We start from the raw sequence: 24,559 nt of genomic DNA, 5'->3' as shown, positions 1-24,559 counted from the left end.
GGAGGATGAACACTGAAGATGGAGGAAGAAGCTGGAAAAGGCAAGGAAACAGATTTTCCCTGAAAACCCCAGAAGGAAAGGGGCCTGGCCAGCACCTCGATTTTAGAAGTCTAGCTCTAGAACTGTAGGGAAGTAAAGCTGTGCTCTTTCAAGCCAGTAAGTGTGTGGATTTGTTAGAGCAGCAACACGAAAGGAATACACTCCTGACTACACTGAAAGCACCTCAGGGCAGGCTCAGGAGGGGATGAGACGAGGGGACAGAGAGGCAGAGACAGGGACATGGAGGCAGGGACTACACCAACAGCACCTTGGGGCAGGCTCAGGAGGGATGGGAGGGGGGTCAGGGAGGCAGAGGACGCACTGTGACAGCACCTGAAGATAAATGAAATGTCGTCTACCTCAAGGAAAATGACAGAAAAAAACGCTAGAAAAATGAGAGGCAGGAGGAGAAAGAGAAGGAGAAGGGGTTAACATTCACCACAACATTAACGGTTATTGCTAATTATACAGTCATTAACATTTTTTGAGAACTCATTCCCTTCCAGGCATTGTTGTAAGAACATTACCTTGTTCTGAGAATTCCTTTGTGTGTGCGTGTGTGCTATCCGACTTTTTGAGACCCCATGGACTGTAGCCCGCTAGGCTCCTCTGTCTGTGGGACTTCCCAGGCAAGAATACTGGAGTGGATTGCCATGCCCTCCTCCAGGGGATCTTCCCAACCCAGGGATCAAACTTTTGTCTCTTCTGTCTCCTGCATTAGCAGGCGGGTTATTTACCACTAGGGCCACCTGGGAACCCCGAGAATTCCTTTAAGGAAGCGCTATTATATTATCCCCATCTCATAGAGAAGGAAAACAAGAAATGAAGCAACTGGCGCAGGACTGCCCAGCTGGTGAACAGGGAAGCCAGGATAAGAATGCAGGAATTCTCCTCCAGAGCCAGTGCTGGTAAATATTAAGAAGTAACAGCGGATACACTGAGAGACCTGCAGGAATTTGCACGTCTGCATGAGCCACAAGGACTAAAAATAGTTTAAATAGGGCTGAACTTATTAAAGGACTATTCGCTATTCGATGTGCCAAGCTCGGGGCTGCTGTTTCTGCATGGTCTGATTCACACGTGCACAAACACCCGATGGCCAGATGCAGAAGGGGCATCTGAAGGCTGGGGGGACGCTGCCTGGGGTCTAGCCTTCCTAGCCTCTGACCCTTTCTCTCACCCCTGCCCTGTCTGTCCGCCATGTCCATCAGTCAAGAGTACACTCTCCACACAAGGACCTGTGCTGACAGTGGTCAGACAAGTCCCAGGACCTGTAAGAAGCATTCTTCTTCATCAGGAAAACTGGTAGGAGGGAGGTGGGTGATCAGAGGCCAGAGGCAGCACTGACGCTCCAGGAGCAAATCGGTCATGGTTCCTAGACAGAAGGCAAGGCCAGTGGAGTAAACACAGCTTTGGAAAGTCTCTCATTCATGTTTTCAGTAAGACGTGAAAGAAAAACACCTTCATCAAAGGGGAAAACTCAGCATCAGGAAAGACTGCTTTCAGATGCTAAACATGGATGCCTGGCAATCAGTCCACGAGTTGGAAGACCAACTAAGGAAACTCACTCAGAATTCTGAGAAAAGGGGGATGAGATGAACACAAGTGTTTTAAAATTAAGAGATACGGAGGAAGATCAGAAAGAACCAACATAGCTGTGGTGGTTAAAGCCAGATGGCAGAAGACAGCCAAGAAGAAGTCCACCCTGAGATATGAACAGGGTGAGCCGGCCTCAGGGATCACCAGCTACAAGGACCACCGGTGTGCCGCCAAGTGCTGCAGACCCATGGCAAGAGCAGAGGTGGAGGTAGGTGCCCAGGAATGAACAGGCCCATATGGGAGCTCCCTCATCTTCTCAGGGGCTCCAGGCAGGGGTGCTACGCCCACAGCAAAGGTGCCAGGCTGACCTGGAGGACGGGGTGGGGGCCACAAGATGGGGAGGTGGGGAGGCCCTGGGCCAGAACAAACCAACCCTGCTTCCTCACTGCCACCCCTGTGGGTGGGTCCTCCACTCCAGCTGGTTCTCTCAGCCATCTGGGTGCAGACAGCTCAATTCTGCCCTAACTACCTACTGGACTTAACCCAGGATCCACAGGTTAAGGACTCTGTCCCCAAGATTGCCCCCACTCCCAAGGCACTATCACAAGTCCCAGGTTGTCACCTGTACTTCTGACCAACTGGTTATAAGCCCTGGAGGGGTCCCACAGCCCCCACCCCAGCTCTGATAACTAACTTCTAAGGTGGCTCACACACTCAGCAGTTTCCTGCCGAGATCACCAGTTTATTGTGGATGACGCAACTCACAACAGTTGCATGGGAGAGACACCCCGTCCAGGCCACAGCCTCTGGCATCTTGAAGCCCCTGGAGACCCAGCAGCTCCACATCCCAGAGTGAAGAGTCTATGGAGGTTCTGAGAATCACTGGCTACTGGTGGTGAAACCCCCTCAAGCCCCTCCACCCCAGGGATCCCACGGGGACTGAGGGTCCCTCTGACTCCTAGTTGTTTCCTTTGCCACCAGTCCAGCCCCAAAGCCACCATATCACCATAAACTCCGGTGCAGTACAAACAGTTTATCACAAATAAGAAAAGACCCCCTCAACCAATCACTCAGAAATTCCAAGTGTTTCAGGACCTCTGCACTTGAAACAGGGGCCAGCTGTCCATTTTTTACTCTCTTGGGACGTCACCAGGCCTATCACTCTGCAGGACAAGCAATGACCTGGCCTCCCCAGCTGGCTGCAGGCACCCATGTCCCAGAGGAATGGAGTGAGTCAGCCAGGCCCTGCAGCCAGGCCCTGTGTGGGCAGGCCCTGTGGTCAGTGTGGAATCAACTCCCTGAAAGGGAGCTCTTTATGGAAGAAAGCACTAGGTGACCTTTGGTCTGCTTTCAGGACAGAAGAGTGCTCCCTCAGGGCCGAACTTGTAAAGGAAATGAAAGACTGCTGGAGAACCCAGCAAACAGTCTCCCTGAGGTCATCCCTGGCTGAGGAAGGACACACAAAGGTCTGCCCCGTCTCAATGCAGGACTTGTGTGAGGATGTCCCAGCTCCAGCTTCCTCGGGACTGCGGCTGTGACTGCATCACACCCCATGCGCTCCCTCACAGGTTCTGTTCTCACAGTGACCCACCCCAGAAACCTGCTGCCCACAAGTCTCTGACCAGATCAAGGCCAGTTTCCCCAGGAAGCAACCAGAACAATCCATAACCTCATGATACATGTGTAGTATATTCGTTTAATTATTTTATCTTAAAATAATCTTTCTTAGGGCATCCCAGGCGGCTTAGTGGCAAAGAATCTGCCTGCCAAGGAGACACAAGAGATGCGGGTTCAATCCCAGGATTGGGAAGATCCCCTGAAGGAGGAAATGGCAACCCACTCCATTAAGATTATTGTATCTTAAAACAATCTTTCTTATTTATCTTATTTCAATGTCTTTTTTTTTTTTTTTAATCAGAAATCAAAAACTCAGCTGCCAAGAGATCCACACAAATTCAGCACTTCCACACAGACGAGATCAGCACACACACAGCTTGCACTCAGCTTTGTTCATCCCCTCTACATGGCAGGCTTCTCCACCTTGGATGTGATCCTGACCCGTCTGAGTGATGTCAGGCACTATCCAGTGAGTTCAATCACCACGATTACTGAACCACCCCTTCTGTTTAGACGCCGGCACTGTGAGGACATGACCCAGTGACGCCTGTGACAGAATCAGATAGGGGTGTTGACTGAAAGTCTACTGTCAACATTTGTGGGCCTAGACTAATTTTTCTAAGTTTGGTTTCCAGGCACTGCTCCTGGTACATACACAATGGAGTGGGGCAGCTTCACAGATAAAAGTGACCACACGGCTCTCGAGGATAACGTAACCCACTCTGTGCTACACAAACAACCCTAGAGTCTAAATAGAAACTTCTTTGGGAGTAATGGTCAAAGCTGACCACTTCACCTAAATATGAAATAAAACAGAAACCTCTAGGTCAGTCGGCAGTCTGCATTCTTTTCATGCCAGGGCAAAGGCTAGACTTGTATTTTACTTATTGTTTCCCAGAGTAGCTCATACACCCTTATTTGGAAGTTTTACTTTCTGGCCTGCAATTAGGGACAAAAAAAGTACCCTAGAAACACAAAATGCAAGCTTTCCATGGAATCCTGCACTCTTAAAAGGTGGAAGGGGACATCACGGAGACAGTCCAGGCCCTCATTTCACCAACGTGAAAACCCACCGAGGTCAAGCGAGGAGCAATGGACCTCCGGTGTCTGTCTCTGAATCCGGGGCACTGTCTCTCATCCTGACTGATGGCCGAGAAAAGATGCAGTTTATTTCACTCGACCTATGTGTAATCAACCTCGGGGAAGTCTCTCCCTGCATCGTGCCCACTCCTGTCTCATCTCTAGACCCTCAAATCTGACACAACAGCCTCACCGGGGAGAGGGGATTAGAATCCTCTCATAGAGGGACAACTCACATGACATCAGTGGCCCCCACAGACCCCATGTTTCGTCTGCCCTTTCTCCTCCTCCATCTCACCCCGCCCCCAGAGCCCAGCCCCTAAACCTCTCCTCTCTCACCTCCTCCAAGGTTGGCCCTGCTCCATCCTCTCAGTCCTGTCATGGAAAGAAGCCCAAATTTCTCTACTTCTCCAAAAGCCCGGCTGTGGGAGGCGTTCAGCAGCCAGACAAAGAATCTCACCCCCAGGGAGAAGGGAACCTGCCCGGGCTGGAGGGGAAAGGTCCCCCTGGGGAGGTGACATCCCATCCCTGGAAAGGAGCTGGGGCCTGGGAGGATGAGGAGCGGGTTGAAGGTATTGCTTATCTTCCACATGGCAGCACTTTTGAGAGTTAGGTAACAGGAATAAACCAGCTGATGACAGGAGTGAAAGGGGCGATGGCAGACAGATTTACAGTACAACCGCAGTGGGGTGGCTGTGAATCCTTTAGAGGAGCACTCCAGGAACAGGGCAGGGACAAGATGGAGGAGAGCCATGGGACACAGAAGACACACCTGACTCAGGAACGGCATGTGACGCACAGGGGCGCCCTGATAGCTGACTAAGCTCACCTGCCGGCCCTTCAGCCTCATGCGACGTTGTCATTAACAGGAAGAGATGTCCAGAGATGCTAATACACATAGCTGTGCTCCAAACGTCACACTCTTTCACTTTTAGAAGCACCTCTCGTTTAGACACACCTGGCAGCTCTGGTTACTGGCTTCCAGGCGTGTGGGCACAGATAGGCAGCAACAGGTAAGTTCGGGGGGGGGGTGTCTGTAATGTGAGCAGTATATGACCCCACGAAGACTGACCACAACTTTTGAGAAGCCCCAGGGCACCCCTCAGAGTCAAGGCTGGTGACAGACTTGACAAGGACAGTGAGACCTGAGTAAACAAAAACAGCAGGCTGGCCAGACTTTCAGGATGATTTTGTATCTGAAACGGTTAGTAAGGCTCTGTATTACAGAATTTATTACAAGGAAGTGGTCATTTTAATGTACTGCTGCTGCTGTTAAGCTGCTTCAGTCGTGTCCGACTCTGTGCGACCCAATGGACAGTAGCCCACCAGGCTCCTCTGTCCACGGGATTCTCCAGGCAAGAATACTGGAGTGGGTTGCCACTGCCTTCTCCATTTTAATGTACAGATTACATTAAAATGGAATCACTGTTATCCATTCATTTGCATTTTTTCTCTTTTTTAATCACCTACAATGACTGACTGAAAGTCCCCACCAAGGCATAAAGCACGAAAGCAGAAAGCCACAGAAGATTAGATGTCAGGAAAGTTGTGAGGGACACACACAAAGGCACACACTCCCCCCACGTTGTTAACCTGCACAAAGACACCATTCTGCCACAGCTCTGGTCCAGCCTGCAAGCATGTCACTCCAAAAGCTGTGGCACACTGTAATGTCCTCAGACTTAAATGAGAGCAGAAGAGACCAAAATATAACTATACAGAGATAATTTTCCTAACAGTTCAATGCCCACATGAGCCTGTGAATAGGCTCTCTGTTTATCTGTTTATAAATCAGAAGAGAAGGTTAGACTGCTGATAATTTAACCTTCCAAGTTTTTTTGTTTTGTTTTTACCGTGGCTGCTGAGGCCAGAGAGAAAAGCAGGACCAATTAGAGGAAGGAGATGAATTCTCTGGCAGATAAAACAAAGGGGATTTTCAAGGGCTCTGGAAGTGGCTGGCACTGGATTCTTGCTGAATAGTTTCAGGTCAAAACTTACAACTTTACTTTCCAGGTTGATCATAACCCCTAATCTTAACGCTCATCTGTAATTAGGTTTAATTTGGAACAAGCAGCTGGAGATGAGGGAGGACAAAGAGTGAAGAAGAAAAGACTAGTTTTTCTAGAGAAACAGAGTAAGGGTTTTTTAAATGAGCAGAAGCAGAAGGGCACTGGAAAGAAAGCTTTTATGAATAGATCAGACTTATGACCTGAGGGTGGTCTGGTGACAGGCGGGGAAGGAGAGAGTGGGTGAGGGGTGATGACCCGAGCTCCTGCAGGGGTCCTCAGACCAGGATATCGGGGTTATCTCTCTAGTGGCCTGGAATGCGGAAAACTCTTTCTGTGAAACAAGCTTTTCTGAATTTCATAACATTAAATGATTGTTTTAATCTCAACTTTTAAATATTTGGCCAACCACATTAATTTTGAAATATCAAACCTACTGTCTCTCAAGAATTCAAAAATTCCCTGGTAATACAAGGGACAGCTGCCATCAAGGTCTTCGTAAGGACACACTGAAACCTTAGAAATTCTCCGTATTTCAATGCTGCTTCTATGATACCACTATTCAGGCTGGTCTCAGCTGACTGGAGCCATAACAACACTTAGAGAAAGTAAAATAAGATTCAACAGACTAGAACTCTCATACCTAAAGCACACTCAGGTAACACACTCCCCATGTGAAAGCCCAGTCTCCTCTGCCCCCAAACTCTTCTCTGAATGAGAAAGTTATTTAAAAGTCTACCAAAGTCACAGAATGTTAAAGGTAGTAGAAACTTTGCACACACACCTCCTCTTTTTTGTTTTTACATACAAAGCAACAAGAGACCAAGAAAAACTGTAACTGAAAGTTCAGCTTTCGTGTTAAAAAATTATTTTCCAAAAGGAGGATTTAGAAAAAACTGATTAAAAATTCCATTATACAGTGAAACATTTCAAATCCATCACATCACTACACCTAAAAAGAGAAATCATAATCTCGAGAGGGAGGCCTAAGAGGCATTTTACAAAATCCAGCAATTATTTCTGACTTAAAAAACCCAAAACATACGAAGGATAATTCCTCCATGTAACAGGGTACATCCATCTTGTGATCTCGGGTGTCCAGCTCTGCATGGGAAGTTCACAGCTCATCAAAGACGGCCTCACACACCCCATTTTCCCCAAGCTTCATCCACTGTGGTCATGCTGAGAATGTGACCTTTTAATAAACTAACCCTTGTTTCTGGTGATCACTTACAGCTACTGTTCTACACACATCTACAAACACACATGTACGCATATATATGCATGCTCACACATATAGGAATACACATATGCATTGCCAAGCTGGTTACTGCATTCTCACTAGTTCTAACAGTTTTTCAGTTGATCTTCTTAACTATTCTAACAGGAAGGAGAGTTACAGTCCCTACACATGCATGCCAAATCGCCTCAGTTACATCCAGCTCTTAGCGACTCCATGGACTATAGCCAGCCAGGCTCCCGTGTCCTTGAGATTCTGAAGGCAAAAATACTGGAGTGGGTTGTCATTCCCTCCTCCAGGGGATCTTCCCAACCCAGGGATTGAACCCAGGTCTCTTATGTCTCCTGCACTGGCAAGTGGGTTCTACCACTATTGCCACCTAGGAAGCCCACAGTCTGTAAATAATGCTAATTTTGACTCATTTTTAAAATAAACATTAAAAAAAAATCTTACTGCCTTGGCTAGTCTATCTGAAAACAATGTCCTCTGAGGGCACCTGTTTTCTCCTGACCTCTGCAGGAATGTTTTTAGTTTCCTGTTAAACATGGTGTATGCGGCTTTCAGACCATTTTATTTATCTTTGAAAGAATCCATTCATTCCTATCAAACGTTTATGAGGTAGATGTTAAGTGTTATTAAATGTACTACTGACATATACAGTAAGATTAATTTCTTCTCTTTAAATGTACCGATGTTGTAAATTTATATAATAATATTATTGCATTTTGGAATGAACCATTTTTTTTGTAATCAGTGAGTGTAATATTTTGAAAAGGCCTCACTGGAGTAAATGTGGCTTATCTTTCAGTCAGGATGTGCACTGCCACACTGTCCTCTGGCTTTCTTTCCCCTCTGTCTCTGAAAGGCTTTGGTATCAGGAATAGTGTTAACAGTATTAGCTCTGCCTCTGTTAAAATAAACTGCAAAGTCCTCCATCTTTTGTCTTCTGGAGTGTTTTTCAAGTTTCTATTATCTGAGTATCACCTTTACAATTTTTGGAGAAGGAAATGGCAACCCACTCCAGTATTCTTGCCTGGACAAGAGGACCTTGGCGGGCTACAGTCCATGGGATCACAAAGAGTCGGACACGACTGGGTGACTAACACTTTACAAATTTGGCTATATTTGCATTTACCTGTCCTATTACCTGGGGCTTCCCTGGTAGCTCAGCAGTAAAGTACCCACCTGCCAATGCAGGAGACCTGGGTTTGATCCCTGAATCAGGAAGATCCCCTGGAGAGGGAACTGGCAACCCATTCCAGTATTCTTGCCTGGGAAATCCCACAGACAGAGAAGCCTGGTGGGCTACAGTCCATGGGGTCGCAGAATCAGACATGACTGAGCAACTGAGCACGCACGTCCTATTACACCTTTAATATTTTTGTGCATAAACTAAATGTTGACTCATTTTTTTAAAAACCTAATCTTGTCCTAAGCAACATAGATTCAATTAACTACTTACAATTTTTCTAACACAGCTTAATTACTAAAATAAGAGCTAGCCATCAGTATATACCTTAAACCATTATGTGCACCTTCTGTAATGCAATAATAATCTTTAGGAAACGATGCATTTGACGACTTTAAATAGCACAGAAATCTATTTTTCTGATCTTTGAAAAACTCTGCATATAACACCATCCGAGTTCAGGATTCTTTCTGAAGTTTTTTCCTTAAGTCACTTTGTGATGTCTTCCAATATTCTGCCCAAGTGTTTCACTACTTCGTGAATTTAGCAGTTTCTTTCTCCTAGGAAACTTCATCAAAAATTTTTATTTTTATTCTATTTTTTTAAATGGCCATATCTCTGATTACATACATTCCTGTATTGCTTATTTGGAATATTTGTGGGTTTTGTTTTTTTTTTCTGAGTTTAACCTCAGCTTTATCTAGTTCCTTGTTTTAGCAAAGGGTCTATTCTTATGTTTCAATTCTAGTGAGTTTTTTTTTTTCCTTTTTGTTCTTTCATATATTCATTTAACAAATACTGAGTGCGAACCATGTGCCAGGTCACGGGCCAGGTGAGGAGGGTAGAATCGAGGAAACAGATGCTGTCAAATTGACTTCATTAATTTCCGCCCCTCCCCGGTGGTACAACGGACAAGAATCCTCCTGCCAATACAGGACACAAGGGTTTGATCCCTGGTCTGGGAAGATCTCACAGGCCAAGGAGCAACTAAGCCCGTGCACCACAACTACTGAAGCCCTCAAGCCCATAGCCCATGCTACACCACGAGAGGCCACCGCAACAAGAAGCCTGAGCACCACAACAAAGAGCAGCCCCCACTCTCTACCACTAGAGAAAGTCCGTGCATAGCAACAGAGACCCAGCGCAGCCAAAACTAAATAAATTATACATATACATAAAATTCCCTCCTGTTTTCCCAGATTTCTTTTGTCCTTTATTTTCTAATTTTCTATGTCTAGTACTTACTGCATTTATGATAAAAGCTTTTAGAGAACTAAACTGGCTTGCTATTTGTAGCTATATAAAGTATTTCACTATTATTTTTCTAAATGATCCATAATCATAGTTTTCAGATCCTACTTGGGTCAAAATTTCCAAACAGCTTTCTTTACATATAATTGATGGATAACATTATACTTGTTTCAGGTTTATAACATAACAATGTATGGATATTTGTATACACCGTAAAGTGATCACCACAATAAGCATGGTTACCATTGCTCACAGTGCAGTTATAAAATGATTCACCTCCAGCCACTTTCAAACATGCAATACAGTACAGTTAGCTACAGCCACACCGTGCTGTATCAAGATAGATTAACTGTTTAAAATTTCAATTTCTACTCCTACAGTTTTACCGCACTGTGACACAGTGACCAGTAAAATTTCCCTTAAGAGACTGTAATAAGGTTTTCTTTCTGGTCTAGAAGAGATCAGTGTTTTAACCATTTCACGAACGACCTAGAAAGACACACACTGGTCTCTCATTTCACATTTGAGTTTTTTCAGGCAGTTTTAATAGCTTTCACATTTAATTATTTCCACTGTTTGTCTAGTTAGTGTACTCATTTTGTAACTGCTACTTTTTCTTCTTGAATTGTATTCTTATCAATACTGAAGGTCCTGTCTGATTTAAGGTGCTTTGTGGTGTGTATCTTTAACTGATACGATTGTTTCAGTAGTCAAAGGCATGAGAGACAGAAAGCCACAATTAAATCACATTTTCTTCACTATCAAGACAGATACTGCTTTATGACACAGAAAGTTTAAGAAAAGCAGGCAGTGTTCTATCAAGTCAAAGGTCTTTTGAGTCAGACAGGAAGATGGTTACGTATTTTAAGTGCCAAAGAAGTACAAACCCTCAAGTGATATGGCTGTTAGAACAGAGGTCTCAGATACCTATCAGGAGCTCCAAGATCAAATGTAGTTTGAATTTAAGGGACGTGGGCATCATGACCACTTTCTTCTTCAAGTTCTGGAGTCGGTATCACAGAGAGATTACCAGGATTTTGAACCTAGAATTCTCTGCCCAGGGAAACTGTCAGTAAGGCTGAAGGCAAAAGAGAGAGATCGTCAGATCAAGGGTGAGACACAGCAACACGCATGGATGATCTTTGTATGGGTGCAAACCCAGGTGGTGCTCCAGACTGTGCCCCAATCGCAGCAAAAGGTACTCAGCTGGTATGGTGTCGGGTAAGAATCCTGTTCCTGCCAGAAATCTCTGTTGGTTAAAAAACCTCATCAAACTGAGAAGGCAACCCCAAAATTATACGGGATAAAATTCCAACACCAGTTATTATTTGGAATAAAGCATGTAAATAAACATCTTTTTATTTGAGAAAGGTTTAGAATCAAGTAGAAAAGTAGTTTAAATAAATAAGTAGCAATGGTATTATAAATTAAGAAATACCTATATTTTGGAGTTATTTTAATATTTAAGAGAACTGAATCTTCCTAGAGTTATAGAGCAGCCTCATGATTCTAATTTAAAGTGTGTAATTGACAGTGTGCGTTTACACACACACATACACACACAAGAGAGAATGTGTGAATGTTTGGGGATGTATATAAGGACTTAAAAATCACTATATTTTAAAGAATAATTACACATGAGCACAACAAACACAAAGACTTATAAGAACTGGACTTGATGTTGAACTTGAAAGCTTTCTTTACAACTAGATTTTTATTATTCACAACTTTAACCAACTTAATTTTAAAAATCAAACTACCATCTGAATATGCTTTCATGCAGCTTATATATTTTGTTTTCTGTGTTAATCCAGAGGAGGAGGCTCTTTTTCTAAGTGAGTTTAACCCATTTATTATAGTAACATATATCTAATATTCTCACCTTTTTTTATTATGTGTTACACTGATCTTTAACATATACATTTTATTTTTTTTAATCCTAAAAGGCTGCATTTTCCAAGTATGTCTCTCAGGACATTAGTTTCACTCTAAAATTCTTCTATGGAACAAAATACATCTGAGAAAAATACACGCGATATTCTCCTCTTTGTGAATGCCGTCAAAACTCTGATGAATCCCTGAAACTCTGTATGCAAGACAACAAAAGAGACACAGATGTATAGAATGGACTTTTGGACTCTGAGGGAGAGGAAGAGGGTGGGATGATTAGGGAGAATGGCATTGAAACATGTATACTATCATGTAAGAAACAAATCGCCAGTCTATGTTCGATACAGGATACGAGATGCTTCGGGCTGGTGCACGGGGATGATCCAGAGAGATGATATGGGGTGGGAGGTGGGAGTGGGGTTCAGGATTGGGAACTCATGTACACTCGTGGCGGATTCATGTCAATGTATGGCAAAACCAATACAGTATTGTAAAGTAAAATAAAGTAAAAATAAAAAATAAAAAAATAAAACTAAGGACAAGAGAGCCCATTAACTAATTTGCTCAAGCCCACCAACCAACTCCACTTCCCTTCCCCTTAACTCAAAACTCTGAACTGCTATGAGTAAGATAAAACAAAGCACAAAAAGATATTTTGGAAATAGAAAATATAATTGATGAAAATTTCAAAGTCAATAAGAAAAGCTGGAAGAAAAAGGTGAGCATGGAGATGATAGAATATATAGAACTTCAGCGCCAGACAGCACAGGAAATACTCCAGTCAGAGAAAAGGGAACGTACGAAACGAGAAACAGGCTTCAAGAAGCAGGGAGCTCACCTGAGAGTAAAGCCAGACCAGAAGGCAACCAAGTCTGAACGGGAAACGTTAAGTCAGAAGGACAGGAATAGTCATGACTAAAGCTTACCGGGCACTTTCTGTGATGTGTGAGCCTTTTCTAATCCATCATGTGCTTCAAGCTATTAACGACTACAACAACCTTATGAGGCAGGCTGTACTACTGTCCTCTTTCCTGGAGCTTAACTCATGTGCCCAAAGCCTCAGAGCAGCTAAGGGACAAAACTGGGAATGTGAACCCAGTGTGGCTCCAGAGCCAAAACTCTTAACCACCATGCCCTCTGTCTTTAAGAAGAAAATGAATTCTCTACAACAATCTGTAGACTTGAGAAGCCAGATTAGAGGGTAAAAGCAGGTTAAGATCATTTTAGGAGTAAAAAACTATAGTGACTGTGTGCTCAGTCAGTCATGTCTGACTCTATTTGACCCATGGACTATAGCCTGCCAGTCTCCTCTGTCCATGGACTTTTCTCCTATGTCCATGGAATTTTCCAGGTAAGAATACTGAAGTGAGTTGCCATTTCCTTCTCCATAGGATTTTCCCAACCCAGGGATCAAACCCACGTCTCTTGCGTCTCCTGCACTGGCAGGTGGATTCTTCAACACTGTGCCACCTTACTCCTTCTAGATTTCCTTTTTTTTTTGTCACACCACATGGCATGTGGGATCTTAATTCCCTGACCAGGGATCAAATCTGAGTCCCCTGCATTGGACGAATAGAGTCTTAATTAACCATTGGCCCACCTGGGAAAACCCTATTTTTTTTTTTCTTTTAAAGTAATATTGCCTATCACAGATTATAAATTAAATCATGTAAGCCTGCATTTCCTTCTCTTCTACCTCTAGATGCAGTACCTGATTTTCCAGTACATGATAAATATTCGAGCCTCGTATTTTAAATACTGATTGGTTTTCAACTTTTAGAATCAACCTACAAACACGCAGAGATTTAATGATACTAATTAGGAGACAGAAGGTTCTTGCCATGTAAAAGGTTGGCAGTAGACTGGGAAGAGGGTATGGAGTCTGTAGGGGAAATGGCAGAAGAAATGTAGAGATAGCATATCCCTCTTTACTGAGCCAAGGACACCATTTAAAGCTGGTTAGTCAAGAAACACAAGTGATAAATAATAAAAGATTTCCTTAGTATTTTTGTTTTTTGAATGAAAATTTCATATAGCAAAGTTTTACAGTCAACAACTAGACACCCATAACTGTAGCCACCATTAACACTTTACTAACAATAAATTCAGAAAATTTTAGTATGGCTTGCAGGAACAGAGGAAGAGAGAAATACAGTCCTAAAAACGCACTGAATTCCTCACTCTACACAACCTTCAAAACTAATAAATCAAGAAATAGTACAGACATACAAAATTATGTAGAATTATAGAGATAACCACCATTTCCTTAAAATGCATTAAAAATAAGAGGGACTGACGAATGGACAGTGGCATGAACAGGATAAAGCAACGGAAACAAAATGTTAACTGTAGACTCTGTGGTGGGTCTATGGGTGCTAGCTATACATACCTTTCAATTTTTCTGACTAAAATTTCCTAAGAAAATATTGACACAGATGTGGTTGAGAGTGGACCTCACATCCGTGCTGGCCTCTTCATGGCACTGGCCGAGCCTCCTTCCAGCCGCTCCACACCGGGTGGAGCTGGGTGCTGGAGCCTGGTGCGGGTGGGGAGGGGGAATGCCACAGGGATGACGGGCACCCCGTCCAGGCCCAGCCCCTCCAGCCCCCACAGGACCCTCATGTCCTCTACCCTTTCCTGACTGCCATCAGAGTCAGCAGAACCCAGGAGCTGGACCCTGAAGACACGTTCACCAGCCTGAGCCTCTAACAACCATATGACTCTCAGAGGGCTGCACCTCACCCTGGACCAGGGCGTGAGGGGAAATCAATTTTTCATGTCTTAAGGGGCTATTCTGGGATTCGTCTTTAACCACAGTTAGCACTAACTATAACCAACAGGGAGTGGGATCTGAGGGAGTGGGGGTTGAAGCTTTGACTTTTGTTTCCTATCACTGGTATCCACTGTTTAAAAACACACGCAGATTTAAAGCAAAGAGTAAGAAACTATCAGCTCATGGTGACACTGGGAAAAGCCTTCTAAGGTTTTAAATCTAAGTAGAAAATAAGGTTTCTTTAGCATATTGGGCATCTATGTGTGAATATAAAATGGCACCATTCCTCTGGAGCGATACAATCCCACTCTGGCCCACTCTTTCTTCCCAGCTGCCTTTGAGCCATGCACAACCTGCCTGACTATACCCAGCAGCCCTCTCTGATCTGCAGGCACTGAAAACCTGGTTGGAAACTGAAGGATTGTTAACTGAGACCTTTGAGGAAGTAAGGGATGTGGTCCTTGACAGGTTCAGATTCCAGCTGCCCTTATTCACGCAGACTCTCATGTCTTCTGCTTGATTCATTTCTCTCGTCCGTCACATAATGCCACAGTCAGTCATAGTGACTCAACTCCAAGGACTGCATCCCCACACAAGAGAATTCTTGCTACCATGGCAGACAGTTTCAAGGCTGGGAACGTAGCCACAGCTGAGAACCTGCCTTCTGCCTCAGGCCTGCCTACAGAGGGTCATGAGGTGGAATGGGCGGTGAAGATGGGGATTCTGCCTCATTTACCCTCTAACGGCCCCTCCCTGTTGGAGCAACTGAGGTCTCAAGGGGGTCAGCCAGGAGGTGTGCCGCTTAGATCTCCCTCCAAGAAAGACTATGGCTTCAGCTGCAAGGACAGGTATGAACTGACACTCCAGCAGCCAGTGCCACTGGGACTCAGCCTGGCTTTTGAGCTGAAGGCACATTTCTTGAGGAATCCTCAGCAAGGCCTGACCCAGCGAGAGGACGAGGGCCTGGCTCTCACTGCTAAAGCAGGTCTCCTCTACTGGGCAGTCTTCTCAGGGGCTCCCTGGCAGCTGGACAGGACCTGGTCAGATTTGCAGGTTCTCTGACAATGATTGCTGCTGCCTTTTCCTTTTCTGGGTGCTGGTCCAATGGCTCTCCTGGCCTGATTCAGGTTCCCACCCCTTCTTTCTCAGGCGTTTTACCCTCTAATAACCCTCCTTCATTCCCGATTCTGTTTAAGGGTCTGCACCTCAGAGGACAAAGCTGACATAGGACTGATGTAGAAATCAGGTGTGGGTGTTGCTGTGCCTGTCTCCTCCTCACCTCCACCGCTTACCTTTGGGCCCCCTGCTCTGAGGACCCTCAAAGCACTTGCTCTGAGTCTACTCCAATGCACCACACCTACCAGTGGGAGGACCTGCCCTCCCAGCCTCATGCAAGGTGGTAAAGAAGATTGAGGATGTGTTAATCTTTAACAAAACTCTCATTTCCGGGATCTCATTGGTGCATTCTATAGCATTTCATCACAGCACAGAGATCACTTAAAGTTATATGCACATTTTCAGCTGACAATAGTCTAGCAAGACAGTCTTTCCTAAGACTTTCTAACTGGGTATCTTTACTTGCAGCAAATCAGACTTGAGTTCCTATACTGAAATTGTATGCACTCAGAAAAGTGTAATAAAATAAGTCACCGCCATAAAAATGTCTTTTTCATCCGCTATTCATTAGATCGCTTTGAAAAGCAAGGTCACTTAGAAACTGGAATACAAGCACCCAAATAACGCTTAAAAACTAACAAGGGGCACAGTCTCTTCATAGTTTTGACACCAAGGAGATAATACACAGGGCAAGTGGATATTAATGAAATGTGTTTAAAATATTACATATTCTTTTCTTGTTTAGTCATGTCCGATTCTGCGACCCCATGGACTATATATAGCCCACCAGGTTCCTCTGTCCATGGGATTTCCCAGGCAAGAATACTGGAATGGGTTGCCAGTTCCCTCTCCAGGGGATCTTCCTGATTCAGGGATCAAACCCAGGTCTCCTGCATTGGCAGGTGGGTACTCTACTGCTGAGCCACCAGGGAAGCCCTTACCTAATAGCTTATGGCAGGGATGGTTATGACACAGGCAAACGTGCGTTAATTTGCAAATATTGGCTATTTTGCCCAAAGAAGGCTGGATGAGTGCTGTGCAGTTTAGAAAGTCACCCCTTCATAATCAATGCAGTAACCCCATCTCTATAGTTTTTCCTCCATGGTCTCCACTTGTGGCCAAGTTTCCCATCCTGATTGTACCAGTCCAATGTACCAGAGCCGCCTCCTCCCAGCCTCAAGGACACTGCCTGCCCCTGCCTGGCCTCCCTGCCCAGGTGTGGAGACCAGTGAACCGAGGCTAAGAGACCCAGGTCTTAATGATAGCCCTGCCTCGGATTGGGGGACAAGTAACCTGGACAAGCAGGGGCAATTTCCTCATTCAAATTCAAATTTAAAAATCACCCCCTGGAAAAGAGTTTCGAGTTCTGACTCTGTCCCAGATTCACAGACCAGTCAACTGCCGGCCCCGGACTCCAGCCCTAGATGGACCATCTCCTTTGCCGCCAGCACGCACTTGGGGACGTTGAAGTAAACCGTTTGCGTGTGTGACAGGGCAGAAACATCCTATTCGTCCGCAAACACGACCTCCGTGGCCAGCAGCGTCTAGGTCTGCGGGAGGCCAGGCTGACCCTCAGGGCTGAGGACGGAGCCAGCCGTCTCTGAGCAGTGCCCCTGTGAGGACCGGAAGCACGGGTCCTGGAATCGGCCCCCGCTATTCTAAGTGAGCAACAGTCACCGTCCGGCCCCCCGTCTGAGGGTGAGTAACAGACCTGCTGACCTCTCGCACCGTCCACTGGGATCTGCAAAGTGTGTGACACGGGCACGGCCGGGGCCCACACGTCTGCATGGGGCGCCCCTGGCCCCCTCCCCCCGGCCCCCCTCCGCCCGTCCGGCCGCCAGGTGAGCCTGCGGCGCTCCCCGGTCGCGGCGCGGGCACAGGTGAGCCTGCCACCCCCGCCGCGCATTCCAGAGGCTGGACTCACGCCTGGGAACTTCGCCTTCGCGCCCCCCGGCGCCCGCGGGCAGCGCGGCCCGGCCCGGGGCGGTGGGGGAAGGGCTCCCGGCCGCAAGGGGGCGCGGCGACCCCCGGCACGCCGCACAGACCTGCTTCGGGATCCTCGGGCCGCCCCGAGTGGTTGCCCATGGCTCGGCCGCCTCGGGCAGCGGCCGACCAGCCGCCACAGACGGCGCGTCCACCGCGCGGCCGCTCGCGCCGGCTCGGGCTGACGAAGCGGCTGCGTCTGGCGGGTCCGCTCCAGTCAAAGAAAGGGCCGTCGCTTCGGTCCCCTCGGCCGCCGGCCGCTCCGCGCTCGCTCATCTGCATGCGGCCCGCCCACCTCAACTCCCGCGGCCCGCGCACCCGCATGCCCCGCCCATCTCATCTGCATACCGCCCCTCCCCCGGCAGGCCGTCCGCCTCGACTCGGGCTGCCCCGCCCCCTTATCTGCATATCTCTCTGGGGCTCCCAGAGTCTTCCTCCCCGGTGGGGGAGGGACGCGCCTGCCGCCCGACTTCCGGCCTCTAGGGGCGGCCGCCGGGAACTGCAGCTGGACGCTACGGGCTGGAAAAACCCCACTGGGGGGAGGCCGAGGCCAGGTGTCACGAGGAAGGCACAGTCCTGCGCGTGAGATATCAGACCATCGGGAAAAACCTGGGGTTGCATACGACAGGCGCTTCCTAAGTATTTCTGGATAAGTTTTGAGCTAAGTTTTGGGATAAATGAACAGACCAAGAAGCAACTTTTGAGGCGGAGGTGGTGAGGAAGATGCTTTAACAACATTCTCCACGATGACTGCTGCCACTAAAAATAAAAATGCATGCCAGTCACGAGCAGGATCTGCTCTCTGAAATGACTGAGTTACGGAAATCACCCTAAACGACTTTCCACCCTGAACGACTTTCATAGTCAGCCTTGCAGTGAAAACGCTTCAGTTCAGTTCAGTTCAGTCGCTCAGTCCTGTCAGACTCTTTCAGTTCAGTTCAGTAGCTCAGTCATGTCCGACTCTTTGCGACCCCGTGAATCGCAGCATGCCAGGCCTCCCTGTCCATCACCATCTCCCGGAGTTCACTCAGACTCACGTTCATCGAGTCAGTGATGCCATCCAGCCATCTCAGCCTCTGTCGTCCCCTTCTCCTCCTGCCCCCAATCCCTCCCAGCATCAGTCTTTTCCAATGAGTCAACTCTTCGCATGAGGTGGCCAAAGTATTGGAGTTTCAGCTTCAGCATCAGTCCTTCCAAAGAACACCCAGGACTGACCTTCAGAATGGACTGGTTGGAGCTCCTTACAGTCCCAAGGGACTCTCAAGAGTCTTCTCCAACACCACAGTTCAAAAGCATCAATTCTTCGGCGCTCAGCCTTCTTCACAACTCTCACATCCATACATGACCACTGGAAAAACCATAGCCTTGACTAGATGGACCTTTGTTGGCAAAGTAATGTCTCTGCTTCTTAATATGCCATCTAGGTTGGTCATAACTCTTCTTCCAAGGAGTAAGCGTTTTTTAATTTCATGGCTGCAGTCACCATCTGCAGTGATTTTGGAGCCCCCCAAAAATAAAGTCTGATACTGTTTCCACTGTTTCCCCATCTATTTCCCATGAAGTGATGGGACCAGATGCCATGATCTTCGTTTTCTGAATGTTGAGCTTTAAGCCAACTTTTTCAATCTCCTCTTTCACTTTTATCAAGAGGCTCTTTAGTTCCTCTTCACTTTCTGCCATAAAGGTGGTGTCATCTGCATATCTGAGGTTATTGATATTTCTCCCGGCAATCTTGATTCCAGCTTGTGCTTCTTCCAGCCCAGCATTTCTCATGATGTACTCTGCATATAAGTTAAATAAGCAGGGTGACAATATACAGCCTTGACGTACACCTTTTCCTATTTGGAACCAGTCTGTTGTTCCATGTCCGGTTCTAACTGTTGCTTCCTGACCTGCATACAGATTTCTCAAGAGGCAGGTCAGGTGGTCTGGTATTCCCATCTCTTTCAGAATTTTCCACAGTTTATTGTGATCCACAGTCAAAGGCTTTGGTATAGTCAATAAAGCAGAAATAGATGTTTTTCTAGAACTCTCTTGCTTTTTCAATGATCCAGCGGATGTTGGCAATTTGATCTCTGGTTCCTCTGCCTTTTCGAAAACCAGCTTGAACATCTGGAAGTTCACGATTCATGTATTGCTGAAGCCTGGCTTGGAGAATTTTGAGCATTACTTTACTAGCGTGTGAGATGAGTGCAATTGTGAGGTAGTTTGAGCATTCTTTGGCATTGCCTTTCTTTGGGATTGGAATGAAAACTGACCTTTTCTAGTCCTGTGGCTACTGCTGAGTTTTCCAAATTTGCTGGCATATTGAGTGTAGCACTTTCACAGCATCATCTTTCAGGATTTGAAACAGCTCTGTTAGGTCCATACCATTTCTGTCCTTTATGGAACCCATCTTTGCATGAAGTATTCCCTTGGTATCTCTAATTTTCTTGAAGAGATTTTCTTTCCCATTCTGTTGTTTTCCTCTATGTCTTTGCATTGATCGCTGAGGAAGGTTTTCTTATCTCTCCTTGCTATTCTTTGGAACTCTGCATTCAGATGCTTGTATCTTTCCTTTTCTCCTTTGCTTTTTACTTATCTTCTTTTCACAGCTATATGTAAGGCGTTCCCAGAGAGCCATTTTGCTTTTTTGCATTTTTTTCCCATGAAGCAAAAGATATTAAGAGGTGGCAAGAATACACAGAAAAACTGTACAAAAAGATCTTCACAACCAAGATAATCACGATGGTGTGATCACTCACCTCGAGCCAGACATCCTGGAATGTGAAGTCAAGTGGGCCTTAGAAAGCATCACTACGAACAAAGCTGGTGGAGGTGATGGAATTCCAGTTGAGCTGTTTCAAATCCTGAAAGATGATGCTGTGAAAGTGCTACACTCAATATGCCAGCAAATTTGGAAAACTCAGCAGTGGCCACAGGACTGGAAAAGGTTGAACTTGCTAATTCTTGCAGTGAAAATACATAATAGAAAAAAAATCATAAGCAGGACGGCGGTTTCCAGCTCTTGCGTCCCCTAAAGACTGGTTCACCTCAGCTCTCATTCAGCGTTTCAGGCCGCCCTGGGCACTTGGGTGCTCACCGTGTTTATTCCCTCCACTTCCTGGACAGCACACTTAGCTTCCTGCCTTCTCTGGCGTCCTCCTCTCCATCCTCTTCCTTCCTTTCTCCTCATCCCCTGGCCTCTGGACACTGCGTACCCTCATGGCTGGTCACCTCCGTCCAATTTTCTCAGGGCCTCTAACTTGGCCTTTGCAGCCAAGCTGTGGCTTTTAAGTCCTGCCTTCTGACCTCCAGATTCATCTACCCAACTACCATCTCGATGCGTCCGACTTGGGTTCCTCAGTTTAATGGGAACAAAACCCAATTCTAGGCTTTTTACCATCAGTGTCTCACACAGTCTCCCTCATCTCCGTAAACAGGATGTGTCAGGATGTGTGTGGTCAACACCACCATCTCTCGGCACTTCTCCCCGCTTCCACCGCTGCCACCGGGTCCAGCCCATAGTCACCTCTACCAGTATCTCTGCCACCACCTCCGATCCAGCCTCCCTTCTTCTGCCCCTGGCTCTTTTCGGTCTGACCTTCACATGACAGAGCGCCACTTCTAAGACCCAGGTCAAGTCCCCCGACTTACACGCTCCTTCTGAGTCTCAGAGGAAATGCCAAGCCCTCACCATGGCCTCCAAGGGCCTGAATTCCCTTCCCCTCCCTCCACTGTGGATTTGCCCCCGCCCCCCTCACCGGTCTTGCTGCGGCACCTCCTCGCTGTTCCCCAGATCAGCCAAGGTGCTCCCACCCCAGGGCTTTTGCACTCACTGTTCCCTCTGACCCAGATGCTTTCCCCACATTCCAACATTACACAGACCTCTCACTTCCTAGATCTCTGGTCAAATACCATTTGTTCGCTTAAGAGGGGTTTCTCTGGTCTTATCACATGAAAGAGTAAATCAGACCCTCAACACATACACTTCCTGGCTTTGTGGACCTTGTAACATTTTCCACTGTTTAGTGGACTTATATACTTGTCTCTCCAGCAGAGTGCCAACATCATGAGGGCAGCGAATGAATGGATGAGTGAGTTTATAGGCTTTGCTAAGTCACTTCAGTCATGTCCGACTCTTTTTCAACCCCATGGACTATAGCTTGCTTAGGCTCCTCTGCCCATGGGATTTCCTACGTGAGAATACTGGAGTGGGGTGCCGTTTCCTTCTCCAGGGGATCTTCCCCACCCAGGGATCAAGCCTACCGCTCTTACGTCTCCTTCATTAGCAGGAGGTTTCTTTACCACTCGAGCCATCTGGGGCTCTCCTCTACTGGTAGCATAAAGTCCCCAGTTCTCCTGCATGGTATCATCTTCACCCTCCCACCGTGTTACTCCGGCCTCAAAACTACTTTCAAAAGTACACCATCCCTTGGGACTTACCTGGTGCTCCAGTAGCTGAGACTCCTCATTCCCAATGCAGGGGGCCTGGGCTCAGTCCCCAGGGAACTAGATCCCACATGCCGCAACTAAGACCGGGGTAGCCAAATAAATAAATATTAAAAATAAAATAACAGTGCAGCCTTCCAGTACCTCCCAGCAACATGAAGCCAGCTGTGGTGCCCTGCACACACCCTCCTGTCTCAGCCCCTATGCTTTCCTATCTGCTCTCTTCACTCTGGTTTAACTCTGCTGTAACCTGGCTACCTGGAAAATGCGGGTTCTCTGCTCTAAATTCTCGGTCAGGCATCACTTCCCCTGAGGGCCTGCTCACCCCAGCCAGCATCAAATACTCCCTTTTGGTGCTGCTGTCCTTGAAAATGCTTGTGTTTTCCCACAGAACCGCGTTACTTAAACTATTCTTTATACACTGTGAACTCCACGAGTGGCAAGGATGCTGTCTCACTCCTTTTTGCATCTGTATCTAATAAATACTGAAGTAAATAACATATTTACTTACTCTATAATATGCCACTAATTTCTCAAACAAACAGAATAGTTCTGTTATGGTCACTTAGCTTCTGAAGGATTCTTTGCTCTCCATGGAAATACTATGTCATTGAAATGAAAAGAGTAAACATTATAAAGACATCAAGTCTGCCCAAATAGTTAAAATATATAATTTTATCAAAATTCAAATGAATCATGAACTTGATGTGTTTATTCCAAGACTCAACTGAAGGAATAAAGCATCAGAAAGCCTAAGAAAGTTTGCAAGAGGAAGAATAAAGAGGAGAGATTTGCCCTATTAGAAATAAAAACATGCAGGCTTCTCTGGCAGTCCAGTGATTGAGAGTCCACCTGCCAATGCAGGGGACACAGGTTCAGTCCCTGGTCAGGGAATATTCCACATGCCATGGAGCAATGAAGCCCATGCGCCACCACTACTAAAGCCCACTCGCCTAGAGTTTGTGCTCTCCAAGAGAAGCCACTGCAATGAGAAGCCTAAGCATCGCAACAAACAGTGACCCCTGCTCACGGCAACTAGAGAAAGTCTTTGCAGCAACGGAGACCCAGTGCAGCCAAAAAGAAAGAAATAATTAAAAAAAAAAAAGAAAGAAAAATATGCCATAAATTTACTTCAGAAAAATAGTGTGGTTACAACAGAATGGAAATTCCCAAAAGAATTAAACATAAAGTAGCACTTCAAATTAAGTGACAGCCATATCTCCCTCTCTATGCCCCAAATACATTCCAATTCAATATAAATTTAAGTGTAAAATATGAAAATATAAAAGTTCTGGAAGTAAACATGAATGAATATTTTATAAAATTAAAGGGGGGGAAAGTCTTCTTTATTGTCCAAACTCTCACTGTAAACATTTTCAGATTCACAGAAAAGTTCGGCCAGAACACTACAGTGAACACTAAAGGGAATACTACAGTGAACACCTTTGATGTCCATCACCTTGTTTACAAACTAGAAATGTTTTACCACATTTGCCTCTATCTTGATCCCTCTCCGTTTTCTTCTTTATTGACTCATTTGAAGTATGTTGCAGGCAACATGACATCGTTACATTTCCCCTCCAACTAGTTCCAGCACAATCTCCTGAACTCTCCTACCATACCACAATCAAACCTACGAAAACTAGTATTTTCAAAATAGTGTATAGTATACAGTCCATGGGTTTCCCTGGTGGCTCAGTGGTAAAGAATCCGCCTGCCAACTCTGGTTTGATCCCAAATAAACAACACAGTCCATATTAAAATTTCCTGAATTGTCTCAAAAAAAACCCCTGGAATTAGGCTTTTAGGAATCTTCATGGCCATAAGGACCCCTTCTGTTTGTAACAGCAAAAAGTTGGGAAAAACCTTCAGTGTTTAACATGGAAAGAGAAAAGTCGCTCAGTCTGGTCTTCCCGACCCAGAGATCAGAACCCGGGTCTCTTGCATTGCAGGCAGATTCTTTACCGTCTGAGACACCAAGGAAGTCCTACACTGGGGCTAATAAATGATGGTTAAATAAACGATGACATAACCATACAATGGTGCCTATGCAGCCCCTGAGCGATGTGTCAGACATGCAACCCTAGAAAGCAGAATGGTACATATATCAAGGACATAAATCTTATTTTTTGTTTATAAACAAACAAAAAACATCTGGACACAAACACACAGATGGAAAGTTATACCTCAAGGTTCTGATGAAGAATGAGTGGCTCTCTTTGAATGCAGTGGGTGAGATTCTATGTCCTTTATGTTCTTTTTTATTATTATTATTTTTGCTTCTCCATATGTTTTTTATTTGGCTGCAGTGCACATTGTACTGCTTTTGCTTTTGTAATTTAAAAAATTCACTTTGAAAAAAATCACATATTTATTCTCTAAATAATGTCAGGTAAAATTGTGTA

The 24,559-nt window shown here is 45.8% G+C and overlaps 1 protein-coding gene across 5 annotated transcripts in view; it reads right to left on the bottom strand.

Moving 5' to 3' along the window:
- Positions 1–24,559, bottom strand: part of SPECC1 (sperm antigen with calponin homology and coiled-coil domains 1) — a 170,022-nt gene that overhangs the window by 101,740 nt on the left and 43,723 nt on the right. For 2 of the 5 annotated variants that reach the window (XM_040245877.1, XM_040245879.1), the window contains exon 1: positions 17,786–18,031. The exons of the other annotated variants lie outside the window; for them this stretch is intronic. In XM_040245877.1, the coding sequence (XP_040101811.1) occupies positions 17,786–18,005 (220 nt within the window). In that variant the 5' untranslated portion in view covers positions 18,006–18,031. Of the gene's footprint in view, positions 1–17,785; positions 18,032–24,559 lie in introns of those variants that run through there. 5 annotated transcript variants of the gene reach the window in all.

The sequence above is a fragment of the Oryx dammah genome, unplaced genomic scaffold, assembly GCF_014754425.2.
Source record: "Oryx dammah isolate SB20612 unplaced genomic scaffold, SCBI_Odam_1.1 HiC_scaffold_8, whole genome shotgun sequence".
In the NCBI taxonomy this organism is placed as follows: domain Eukaryota; kingdom Metazoa; phylum Chordata; class Mammalia; order Artiodactyla; family Bovidae; genus Oryx; species Oryx dammah.
The sequence above is the reverse complement of the archived record's forward strand: the minus strand, read 5'-3'. Positions and strand labels throughout refer to the sequence as shown.